The sequence below is a fragment of the Paralichthys olivaceus genome, chromosome 10, assembly GCF_024713975.1.
Source record: "Paralichthys olivaceus isolate ysfri-2021 chromosome 10, ASM2471397v2, whole genome shotgun sequence".
Classification (NCBI taxonomy): Eukaryota; Metazoa; Chordata; class Actinopteri; order Pleuronectiformes; family Paralichthyidae; genus Paralichthys; species Paralichthys olivaceus.
The window spans coordinates 21,284,014-21,295,279 of NC_091102.1; the positions used below are offsets into that span (position 1 = coordinate 21,284,014).

Genomic DNA, 11,266 nt, shown 5'->3' on the forward strand with positions numbered 1-11,266 from the left:
CATCCCAGATTTCACCATTTCTAACAAGTTACTTCATTTGCAACATCTCAACAAGTTTCAATCTCAGCTCCCACCACTTCTTGGTTTTCCTCCGAGGTCAGCTTGAACCTTGACTTCCACAGGGGTCCTGGCAGCAGTATTGCCCGTTTGTCCATCCATTTACGAGCACATGCATCCAAGCGCTTAGGTGTGCTTACGCTCTGTATAAACATTAACCTGGCCAGAGTTTGAAATGAACTGCTCCTAATCTCTGAGGAGACGGAGCAGCAGCTGCAGCAGGGCTCTGTACTCAGCCTGCTCACCGTATGTTCTATTTACTCAAACATGGATTTTGAGATTAAACATTTAAAGTGTGAAGCAGGATTTTAACCATTGATGTTTCATTTACCAGCTCTGTTACTATTATTACTTTTATTTGTGGTTGTGATATCAAAGACGAAACTACTGCTCATTGAAAGCTGCCTTGATTTTTTTTATTTATTATGAAATACCGCAGATATCAAGTTCTTCCTTGAAAAGATAATTGTTTGTTGCCATTCATGTGAATCCCACTCTTACGTCTCATTGTTTGTTTTCCAAATTTCCTCCCCAGACATCATTTCCCTAAGTGAGTTTAAAGTCTAGGTTTAGGGCCAAACTGTTGGCAGAGTCAACAACAGGCCAAGTGAAGCTGCCATTAATGCATCAACCCAGCCAGACATGGGTTGTGGGAGGTGTGTCCCCACTCCCCGCCTCTCAAAAGGTCATCCAAGGTATGCCGATGATATCACCGGCAGATATAAGAGGCAGGCGATGAGGTCCGCCTGCAAAACCCCCTTTGTGCTGAAGTTTGAGGAGGCCGTGCAAAGCTCGCTCCATGTGTCTCACCTGAGGTCCGAGGATACGAGAGGACGTCGCACTGGACAATATGCTGTTCTGCCATTCCCAGCCTGAGTCCTACCACCAGCACTCTGCCAGTTACATTAGGTAAAGCAGACATGTTGAGAGGCGTCACACACCTGTGGATTTCAGGCATGTTCATGATAGAAGGGTTCGTCTTAGAGTGTCATAGTGGCAAAGCAGTGACCTTTACTTACAAAAGAGTATCTAGAAAGTTTAGATGCTCAAATGGCTTAAAAATGTATTTGTTAAATGTGCACTGTTGCAGTAATCTGCCTCTGAAATCATGTGTTTATTATTATTTATAATCATAATTTCATCGACTTTTGAATTGCATTTGAATGGTTAATTATAAAGGAGCATTGCATTCAAAATCCACATTTCGATTGCAGCTATAGATTCTATAGACTCCTGTTTCTCTCGCTGTGACTTAACATTTGTGCTGCATGAGTAACACTGTTTTGCAACATCACATGTTTCTTTGCACATGGAACTGATTAGATAAAAAAAAAAAAAAACCCTTGCACAGTCACCTTTGTCATCTCTGCTCAGCTCCTCTTCTTTCCTCCCGCTCTCTTTCAGAGAGGCCATAGCACCTTTCTTGACAAACGAAGAAGCCAGGCTTATGGCTGAAAGTGCCATATGTGCCAAGAGGAGCCCGTTCCAGTACATGCTGTGTGCAGCCACCTCGCCAGCTGCCAAACAGCAGGAGGAGACGCTCACTTATCTCAACCAAGGTAGCTATCTGTCCCGTGAGTTGATTGTCCATGTTGACTAAATGGACTGGAGCTCATTTTGTAACATAATCTAAACCAAATTCACGTGAATTCATTGACACGTATGACCCTGCAACACGTGTCTCTCAAAGCCAAAAACCAGACAGTACAGGCTGATGTGTGAAGTCATCAATATAACATCTGGAGCTGTCCGAAACACACTTAATGTGTCAGATGTGCTTTAATCTATAAAATCATAATCAACCCCAAATCCCGAGTTCCAGCTCCAGATGTTTTGATAACATCAGAACATCCAGTTAAATCTGTCTGGGTCTATGGAAGCAAAGAAAGGCCATCATTAGTTTTATCAGTGACTATGTACCTAGATCTGCAGTTTGTTTTCAATTAATCTGCTAATTCATTTGTCAATTAATTGTGTACTTGATAAAATGTTAAAGAATTGTGAAAACAAATGCTTCTTCTGTCTGACAAACATTGTTTAACCCACAACATTGAATTTACTGTCGTTTCTAGTCACTCATTCAAACGTCTCTGTCTTGGATCATGTGACTGACACAACCTGATATGACTGAGCTCTGATCGATTCAAATCAGGCTTTATTGATTTTGCTTGGGAGTCGCAATGCCTTAGATTAACTAATTGAATTCATGTATATGAAATTCAGTTACTTTATTTTTATCTGATTTTATATATATCAGAAATCAGAATCATATCATATAATCAGACATTTTTAAGAAGGACCTTTCAACAGTAAGTTTTTAAGGAATGCGTAAATGTCACAGTTAGCACAGTTGGTTAAAACATGAAATTCCTTAGACCTTCTTTTGCTTCAATATAAATTGTTGACAGATGTGAATAGTAATCCAAATAGAAGACTACCTCCCTGGATTATATGAATGAGATGTAAACATAATTACTTACATACAATAAGTCTGATTTCTCCATACAACTCCTGCATGTTTTCTTACATGTCTCATCTTCTAATCTGATTCTCCTTCCTGTCTTTGTTCTTTCCTCTTTTTACTTTGGATGGTTCTCTACCACTGGAACCTTCTGATTGTGCTTCTCTTGTTGAACAGTGATATTTTTATATTTCTGCTCTAAATACCTCATGTTTCTACAAGTTTGCCCTGCTTATCTGCTCTGAAGTAATTTGTTTTACGAGTACACACAATGAAAGTGAGCCTGCTGTAACATGCAACTTTTGGCCAATGTTGTATGTTTTAATATGATCAAATTACCATGTAACAATGGCACATATCGATAAGAAGTCAATTGCCTTCAGTGTCCGTAGCTTAGTTTTATAAATATACTGAAAATTCACTGATGGTTTTATGGACACTACAACTCACTGGCTTTTCATGTGATATTAAAGTTACTGTATTACATCTGATCAGGATGGAGATATAAGTTTCATAGAGTGGCTGGTCTTCATAACTGGCTTAGAAAGGTTTACTAATTTGATTGAGTTTCTATCTCCACTTCCCCTCTTTTCTGATTGACTGATTTCCCATTTTTCAATTTTAATCGGGTCTTTTTTAATGTTTTAAAATGTAGGTCAGTCCTACGAAATCCGTATGCTTAACAGAAAACTAGTGGAGTATACAGATATAAGCAGCAAATATGTAAAGGTAGGTGTAAGGTCTGTTTTTTGACTTTCATGTGTCCACCGCCTCTTTCTTCTTGTATCTGTTTTCATATCTCCATTTCCTGGTTCGTCACAGGTCCCTCGACCCTCCCTTCCACTTCAGGGGTGGGGTGTCTACCTTGGAGAGTTTGGTACTTTCACCCAAAACCTACCTCTCCTCCTTAGTAGACTTTACAAACACACAACTCCTCCTCCCTTCACATTTCCAGCATCCACACACTCTGTTCATCTGAACATGCTACTCTGCTTCCACCTTCACGACTGGAGTTTATTTCAGAAAGAAATGAGCATCTATACATTATCTCTGGAACGTCTCTTTAATTTACTTTTCTTTTTAAGTGATAATATTCCAGATGCCATTGCTTTCTGAATAAAACCCACTGACAACTCATAACGTCTGTCATGTCACTTTGGATTTCATTCACACAGGTTGTTGTGACATAAAAGTGTTCAATTTCAGATGCATATTGAAAGTTATTGCAAATAGTTTTTTTCAAGATGCCCACTTGAGAGTATGTGAAGGTCACTTCCTTTCGTTTCTGTGTGAGTGCATCCACTCCACATGCCTCTGTACTCAGGCTACCACTGCTTGAGAACGTCATGTTAGCTGTAGCATCCTAGAAACACCGGAATGGGACAGGTGGCATCTATGCAAACACATGACGTGTCGGATCAAGTCATGCATGAGCCTCCCCATAAATATCATAAATATCCCAACGGTGCATGTTTGAATACTTTGTTTACTGCTCCCTGAAATGAGGGGAGTCGCAAGAGGCAGATTTAAAAAGAGATGGCCCACAATCTTGTCCAGCATAGTTATGTTCTCAATAAACTTTCATTAAAGTCCTATGAAGTCGCACAGACTCCATCATGGCGTCCGTCAGTATATTAAAACTAGAAGCAGTTCATAGACTGAAGACATGGATGTTTTTTTTGTCAGGGTTCCCACTGATTTTTGGTCTCCAGCGTGATTGTTGAAAATGTTGTAATAAGTAACATCTGCTAATGCGTCATGAGGTCACCACTGAAGAGGTGTTTTTCAGCTTCTAGTTTTTCCAGGAAACTAAAGTGTCCATTTCATGGTATCTCCAAATTTTGGTCTGAATGAGTGTGGGAGCCCTGATTTTCAGTTGAAAATAAAACCCCTGTCTTTTCCGCTTCTCACAGTTATCACATGTGGACGCTGTTTTTAAATATGTGTACTGTGTGATGGGTAGGAAGAGGAGATGAAATTCAATGTGAATTTATACTTCCTTAAAGACTCACTTACTGTGTTTTAATGAATGAACGTGGGAAGCCTTTTTGCACTCTGTGCGAGCTGCCCCACTCGAGCTGCAGCTGCTGCTCTGGCCTAAATCCCTGATCCTACCTGTTCACAGAGTATTGTGCGCGTGGTGTTTCATGATCGCCGGCTGCAGTATATGGAGCACCAGCAGCTGGAGGGATGGAGGTGGAACAGACCTGGAGACCGAATCCTGGATATAGGTAAATTGACTGTAGCAACACGTGACCTATGATATATCAAATCTCTCCAGTGATGCATTTATTCATCATCAGGGGTGATAAAGTGTCCAATAATCTATATTAATGCCTAAACCAATGCAGCGTTGCCATCCATGGAGCCTTGCCACTAGTGTTGTTGTGTGTGGTTTGATCAAATTGCCTGGGCAGTGACAAACAAACAACCTTCTCGCCGTTTGACTCAGATTCTGTCACTGTTTGCCAACTAATCTCAAAACAGACACAACAGTCCAAACTGAGGTCTTTACAGCAAAGGTGGACTGACAGACTGGCTGTATTTCCTGCAGATATCCCTCTGTCAGTGGGGATACTGGAGCCTCATTCTCACGCTCTGCACCTCAACACCATTGAGTTCCTCTGGGATCCCGTCAAGAACGCTTCAGTTTTCATCCAGGTACAGATGGATTCTGGTCAAACGTCTGGAGGGAGGTCATTCTGCTGCCGTCTCCTTTCCAAACTCCTGTCTCTGTCTTCTCAGGTCAACTGCATCAGCACCGAGTTCACGCCCAGGAAGCATGGTGGGGAGAAGGGGGTGCCCTTCCGTATCCAGGTGGACACGTTCACCACCAATGAACACGGGGAATACATGGAACACGTCCATTCCTCCAGCTGTCAGATCAAAGTCTTCAAGGTCCGACACTTCATCCACCACATATGTTCCGCTTGCCTGCCAACAGTCAGCATCTTGTGTTTTACACATGTATACTATATTCACCTCCCCTCTCAGCGAAATGGACCAATAGGAATAAAACTCACCTATCTCATCTCAAGTGTCTACGTGACCTCAAATGTCTTCATTTCTTATGTCCTCAGCCTAAAGGAGCTGATCGCAAACTGAAGACAGACAGGGAGAAGATCGATAAAAAGACGATTCAAGACAGAGAAAAGTATCAGGCGTCCCACGAGACCACCCTGCTGAAAGAGGTGAGGCATCAAGACACGTTGCACAACAGAGCAGGTCGGAGAGGACCCTCTGTCTGTTTTCATGCTGTCGGTGTGGAGTTATGCTGTAACCTTATTGACTCCACAGTGGTAAATTCTTGTGTTATCGGGTTGTGTCTCTAATCTCATCAGCGCTCAATCATTCATTTTATCTTCGAGTCTCATCCGTCAGTCAGAATGTTTTCCTGGTCACGCCTCCTCACACAGAACATGTTAATCCAGCGCTCTTCACTGAATGTTAATATGTTGTGTGTGTACTTGCTGCTGAGGTTTGTCAATCATTGAGGCTCTGTGTGTGTGCGTCACTTTAGTCTTTGAACGGCGAGCGACCGCAGTTTAATCTGGTTTGTTATTCGTCCAGACAAAAAACAAACCCGATGAGAGCCGAAGCAAGAAACCATTATACTGTTTGTTATGTGGAAATTACAGATTTACAAATTGAAGTCCTGCCTTCAAACGTTGCTCTAAACCAATATCAGCAAAAAGTACTTTAAGTAGTCATTGTGTAGAAGGAGGTTTTATATTTGTATAGACTTATAATTGATGTATTCAATATTGTCTACTTTGTACGCTGTTCCAGTTATACAATGTTACAATCGATAAACTAAATCCTATGTTTTGCAGATAATCACTACAGTAGTAAGTCACCATAGTCAGATGAAAGTAGTAAAATATTGACATGAAGGTACGTCACTTTATTTGAGTAAATATACTAAATCGTTGTCTGAGTGGCTTCTGTGCATCGCAGAATGTCTTGGTTGTTATTTTGGTGCTCGTGTTCTCAGGTTAGATCAGAGAGTCGGGGTCAAGAGGCCAAGCAAAGGTCACACCAAAATAAACAGTGAGAATGATCTTTCACCATAGTGTTGATGCTTATCTGTCAAATATGTCACATCATAAATAATAGAGTTTCTGTTGACTGAATCCATTCATTTGTTTTATTGTAAGACTGGAAGATGCAGGGCTGAACACCATGGAGTCCTGGCATTTAGTTGCGTATATGAAGCTACTTTTATTCAAGGACAAACAGTGGTTAAACTACAAACCTCACGTAGTAGCTCAGCAGCAGACAAGCTCACACCAACCTAGTGTTGCCCTGCTTCTGGAAACAAAGCTAACGACGGCAGAATTGATGAAAAAAAAAGAGCCTTAACAGTATTTGTAGTAATTAGGTAGTGCGTAGTGCGTTAGGCAATTATTCTCGCAATGAAGTGACACTTTTCGCAGGACACACACTTGGTCCAGCTAGTAAATAATTTAATATTTCAGATTTGTCAGTGAAATTTGATCTCCTATCATTTTCTCTCTGTTCTCTCCAGTGCTCCCCTTGGCCTGACGCCTTAAATCTCACCACCCACAGCAGCTGCAGCACTCCCTCACCTGTTTACCACAGCTCACCAACTTCCTGCAGTGTCCCAGATGGGTGGGTCAGCATTCTCTCTACATGCCGCCATATTTGTTTTGCATCATCTCAGTTCATTTTGTTCATTCGACTTCTGTAGAGAAGCTACACAAATATCAAAGGGTTGACCCCTGCAGCGAAGTGTAATAGCTCCCTCTATGGGTTAGCACCTAACACTGCATGATGTGCCACAGCTGACTCTTTGAAGCAGTGAGAGAACAGACATGTTTTTCAAAGAAGAACGGGAAAAAAATATTAATCAGTCACTCCAATCTGCTCTTTCTTCCTCACGTGCATGCTCCTGTAGCAACTGTTCTCCAAACCAGCATGGGGAGTTGCTCATCCCCGGCTGCTCTGATGTAAGTAACGGGGAACAGTGCAGTGTGACAGTGTTAATGTTCCTCTCTCATCCCTTTTAGGCCAGTATTTGGAGACAGTGGATGCTGTGCTGCTATACTCATTTCAAGGGCTCTTCTTCTTTTTGACATGTAGCACCTCCTGCCATCGTCCTCGCCACAGAACACCCAGGACTGGCTACACCGTCACAGGTTCTCAGCTTTCTCAAGGCTCTTCACCAGCTTCTTAGGTAACAGGCCTGAGGATCTTAACAAAGTTCGATCCCTGAAACAAACACTGACAAACTTTTGTCAGAGAGCACAAGCAGACAGTTGAGAAAGTCACAGAGTATTTTCTGGCCCAGTTCTCCTTGTGAAATCTGAAGACTTATGAAAGAGATGCAACAAAGACACACGTGATTGTCAGTTTCTACATCAGGAACACAGAGCGAGGCAGAAAGCACAGACACTCTCTCTGCTGTTGTTGCAGGTGCAGATCTTCTGAGGATGAGCAGGGAGGATCTGATCCAGATATGTGGCCCGGCAGATGGCATTCGCCTCTTTAACACCATGAAAGGAAGGTGAGACATTAAAAAGCACTTCTAAGAGCTGCAATTAATTGAGTCGTTTTAGATTTTTTCTTTAATTGAAATCCAGAGGGGAGACGATTGAAGTTGATAAAAATGTTACGACACTGATCAGAGTCCCCTTCAATTATTACCATGCACTCAAAGTTTAAAGAGCAACAGTCAGACCGAAGACTTTTCCACACTTGATCTCCCATAAATATCAAGGTTGTGGTGTCATTGTATCTGAAACCTCAAAAGAATACCTCTAGAGACTTTACGTAGAAAATCATTATAAACCCTCGTCGTGCACTTTATTAGAAACACCACGCTCATCCTGGGTGGCCCCTCCCTCTGCTCTCAAACAGCCTCAGTTCTTTGAGTCAGTGATTCTCCAAGATGTTGGCACTTTTGTAGATTTGTCAGCTGCAGATTGATGCTGCTGAACTCCTGTTCTAACATTTCCAGGTTGTTCTGCGACATTCACATTTGGTGACACTGAACTCACTGTCATGTTCATGTAACTAGTTTGATACTTTTACTTTGTGACATGGATTATCCTGCAACGACACTTCACCTCTAGATGTCACTAAATTCTACACACTAAACCTTTAAAAGAAAACATTCCCCAAACCATTACACCCTCAGCAGCCATCGTCGGCTACTTTTAGATGCTACACTTACTGCAGCTCAGCTCAAGAGCAAAGCTTGTCAGCTTTGTCACCAGCGTGCAATGAATTCTGGGATAGGTCGGCCCGAGAAGGATCCACCCATAGCACCCTTTTTTTAAACTTGGCACTGGAAGGACGCATATCTTACCTTTAGCCACTGAAGGATGTGGCCCCGCAATCAGTGCACAGCTACTGTTGACTGCAGAGATTTTTGGTCATGGCAGACAGGGGTGGAATCTGATGTGGTTTCTGCTGAATCCTCCTCCTCTGATCACTCACATCAACACAGAGCTGCTGCTGCTACCTGTATACTTGATTTGTTTTTGGATCCATTCGGATTAAAATCTCTAAAGACTGTTGAGAGATCAGCTCGTTCTGGTTCTGAAGCTCCTGACCTGTAGTTTTTCATGTACTGTATTACTGCCACATGATTGGCTGAGTGGATATTCTGCTTATTCTAGTGGACACTAGAATAAAGTGCACATGTTCACGAGTGTTTTAAACTATACAGTCCAGAACACACATACTTGGACAGTCAAACATGGTTTGTTTTCCATGCTCTGTGGCTTCAGCACATTTAATTAGAAATGAAATAATGGATAAAACAATTAAGTCCTTAGCTTGCTATCATAATGTGAGGAAAATATACTTTGAAAGCACAAGAACCAGGAGCTGATGTCAAGTTGAATCTGCCCACGTCAGTCACAGTCACTGTTTTCTGAGCTATAGACTACTGACTGGTGTATGATGTTCTTTCATCTTAACCTATATACAGAAATAAAGACAAGGCCAAACCTCCCTGATACCGTTGTTCAGGCAAAAGGGCAAAGAGAGGCCCATCTTGTGTCACATGACCGCTGCATATTCTCCAAGCACGACTCTTACAGTTTCTCCTCACACCCTGCAGGTGCATACAGCCCCGTCTTACCATCTACGTGTGCCAGCAGCAGGCCCGGAATCAACCTCCCATCAAGCCGGTTGGTGGAGACAGTAAGTGGGAATATTGTGTAATATGATTCTAATTATAAGTCCATACGTATCAGATCGGTGTGTTATTGTGATCATGTTTGCAGATCTGCACAGGAGGCACCCTCTTAATTCCAACCATATTCATATTTGAACGCTCTTTCCTAAACTTTGTGATGTTTTAGCTCATTCCAGTTTCTGCTTCCTTCCCTGCAGTCTACCATGCTCTGTATCTGGAGGAGCTGACACTGCTGGACCTGTCTGAAAAGATCTCCATGCTGTACAGCATCACTCCACAGCAAATTACACACATCTACAGACAGAAATCCACTGGGATCCACGTCCTAGTCTCTGACGAGGTATACACACTTCATACCTTTGAATTATTTACAAATGAGCCCAGGCCTCTCACATAGGGGGGCTAGCCATCTTATGCAGCTAAACAATCCGAACCTGCATTAACTTTTGCTGCAGGACAGTATTACAGTGTGTCGCTGTTATATTAAAGAACAAGCAGTCCCTTGTGTTATTATAATGCAGGGCAAATCTCTAAATACAACCACAACTGTAACCCTGCACCACTTTACATTACAGTAACTTAATCACAGACCACATCTCAGAATAAAGATAGAGTTTTCACAAGTCTGGGTTTTGTGACTTGTGATGAATCCTGAAATGCCGCACTTGGTAAATGGAAATCAAGTGTTTACACTGAGCAATCTATTTCTTTCAGATGGTGCAGAACTTCGGGGAGGAGACGAGCTTCATCATCAGCACTATAAGGGGTAATTATTTTCAGTCTTTAAACTCACAACTTAACACAGACATTTAGCATCCATACTCCTTCGCTGTTATTTTGGAATAACCTGTTGCTGTCTTGTCTTCTGTCCTGCAGATGAAAACACTGATGGCTTCCACATTGTGTTGAAATGACCAGAAGGAACTCAGGAGGTGGTTTAATCAGAGCGATTGTACAGATTGTATATAAATCCTTCTACAATAAAAGATCAGATTTTAAAGTACAGTAAAATGCTGATGGGCTATGGGCTTAGTTTACTGTGGATTTTGTGTTTCTATTTAGCGGTCATTCATTTCCTTGTTTTGTTTGTACTTTTGTCAATTTACTGATTCATGTTTGATATGCCTTGCAATTTGTGGTAAACCGTGGTGTGTTGCTCCTTCACATGTGCTTACGTTTTTGGCATGGACATCTATAGATGCAAGTTAATGACTTTCATGAAATAAAGCAATGTTCATGTCACACATCATCACGCAGACAAATCAAAAAGACAAATGAACAAAAGTGTTTTATGCTGTTTTATTGGGATTTCTGATCTCCCAGTGTCCCTGCTGTAGTTTTAGCATGATGTGTTGTGGTGCTTCTCACCAGCTTTTGTTGCTTTAAGGCTGAACATCTTTATGATAAAGTGCAATGCAATATTTTAGACATCTCATCTCATGAGCCGCCCAGCGGGTTGTTAAAGTAGACAGTTTAAAACAGGGCCATGGGCTGCAGTCTGGATCTGTGATTTGTGCATTTAAGTCAAAATAAAGTATTTTGCAGTGTTTTCTCTTTCTCTGGTTTGAGGAGAGTGGGCC

The 11,266-nt window shown here is 41.8% G+C and overlaps 1 protein-coding gene across 1 annotated transcript; it reads left to right on the forward strand.

Moving 5' to 3' along the window:
- Positions 1-114: 114 nt before the first annotated feature.
- Positions 115-10,697, forward strand: tfcp2l1 (transcription factor CP2-like 1). The gene is made up of 15 exons (XM_020099590.2): positions 115-966; positions 1,462-1,616; positions 3,174-3,247; positions 4,644-4,749; positions 5,073-5,179; positions 5,264-5,416; positions 5,599-5,709; positions 7,047-7,150; positions 7,437-7,488; positions 7,622-7,715; positions 7,955-8,045; positions 9,609-9,691; positions 9,884-10,026; positions 10,401-10,452; positions 10,563-10,697. Exons 1-15 carry the CDS (start codon positions 908-910, stop codon positions 10,598-10,600), a joined length of 1,422 nt encoding a protein of 473 aa, XP_019955149.1. The 5' UTR covers positions 115-907; the 3' UTR covers positions 10,601-10,697.
- Positions 10,698-11,266: the final 569 nt, after the last annotated feature.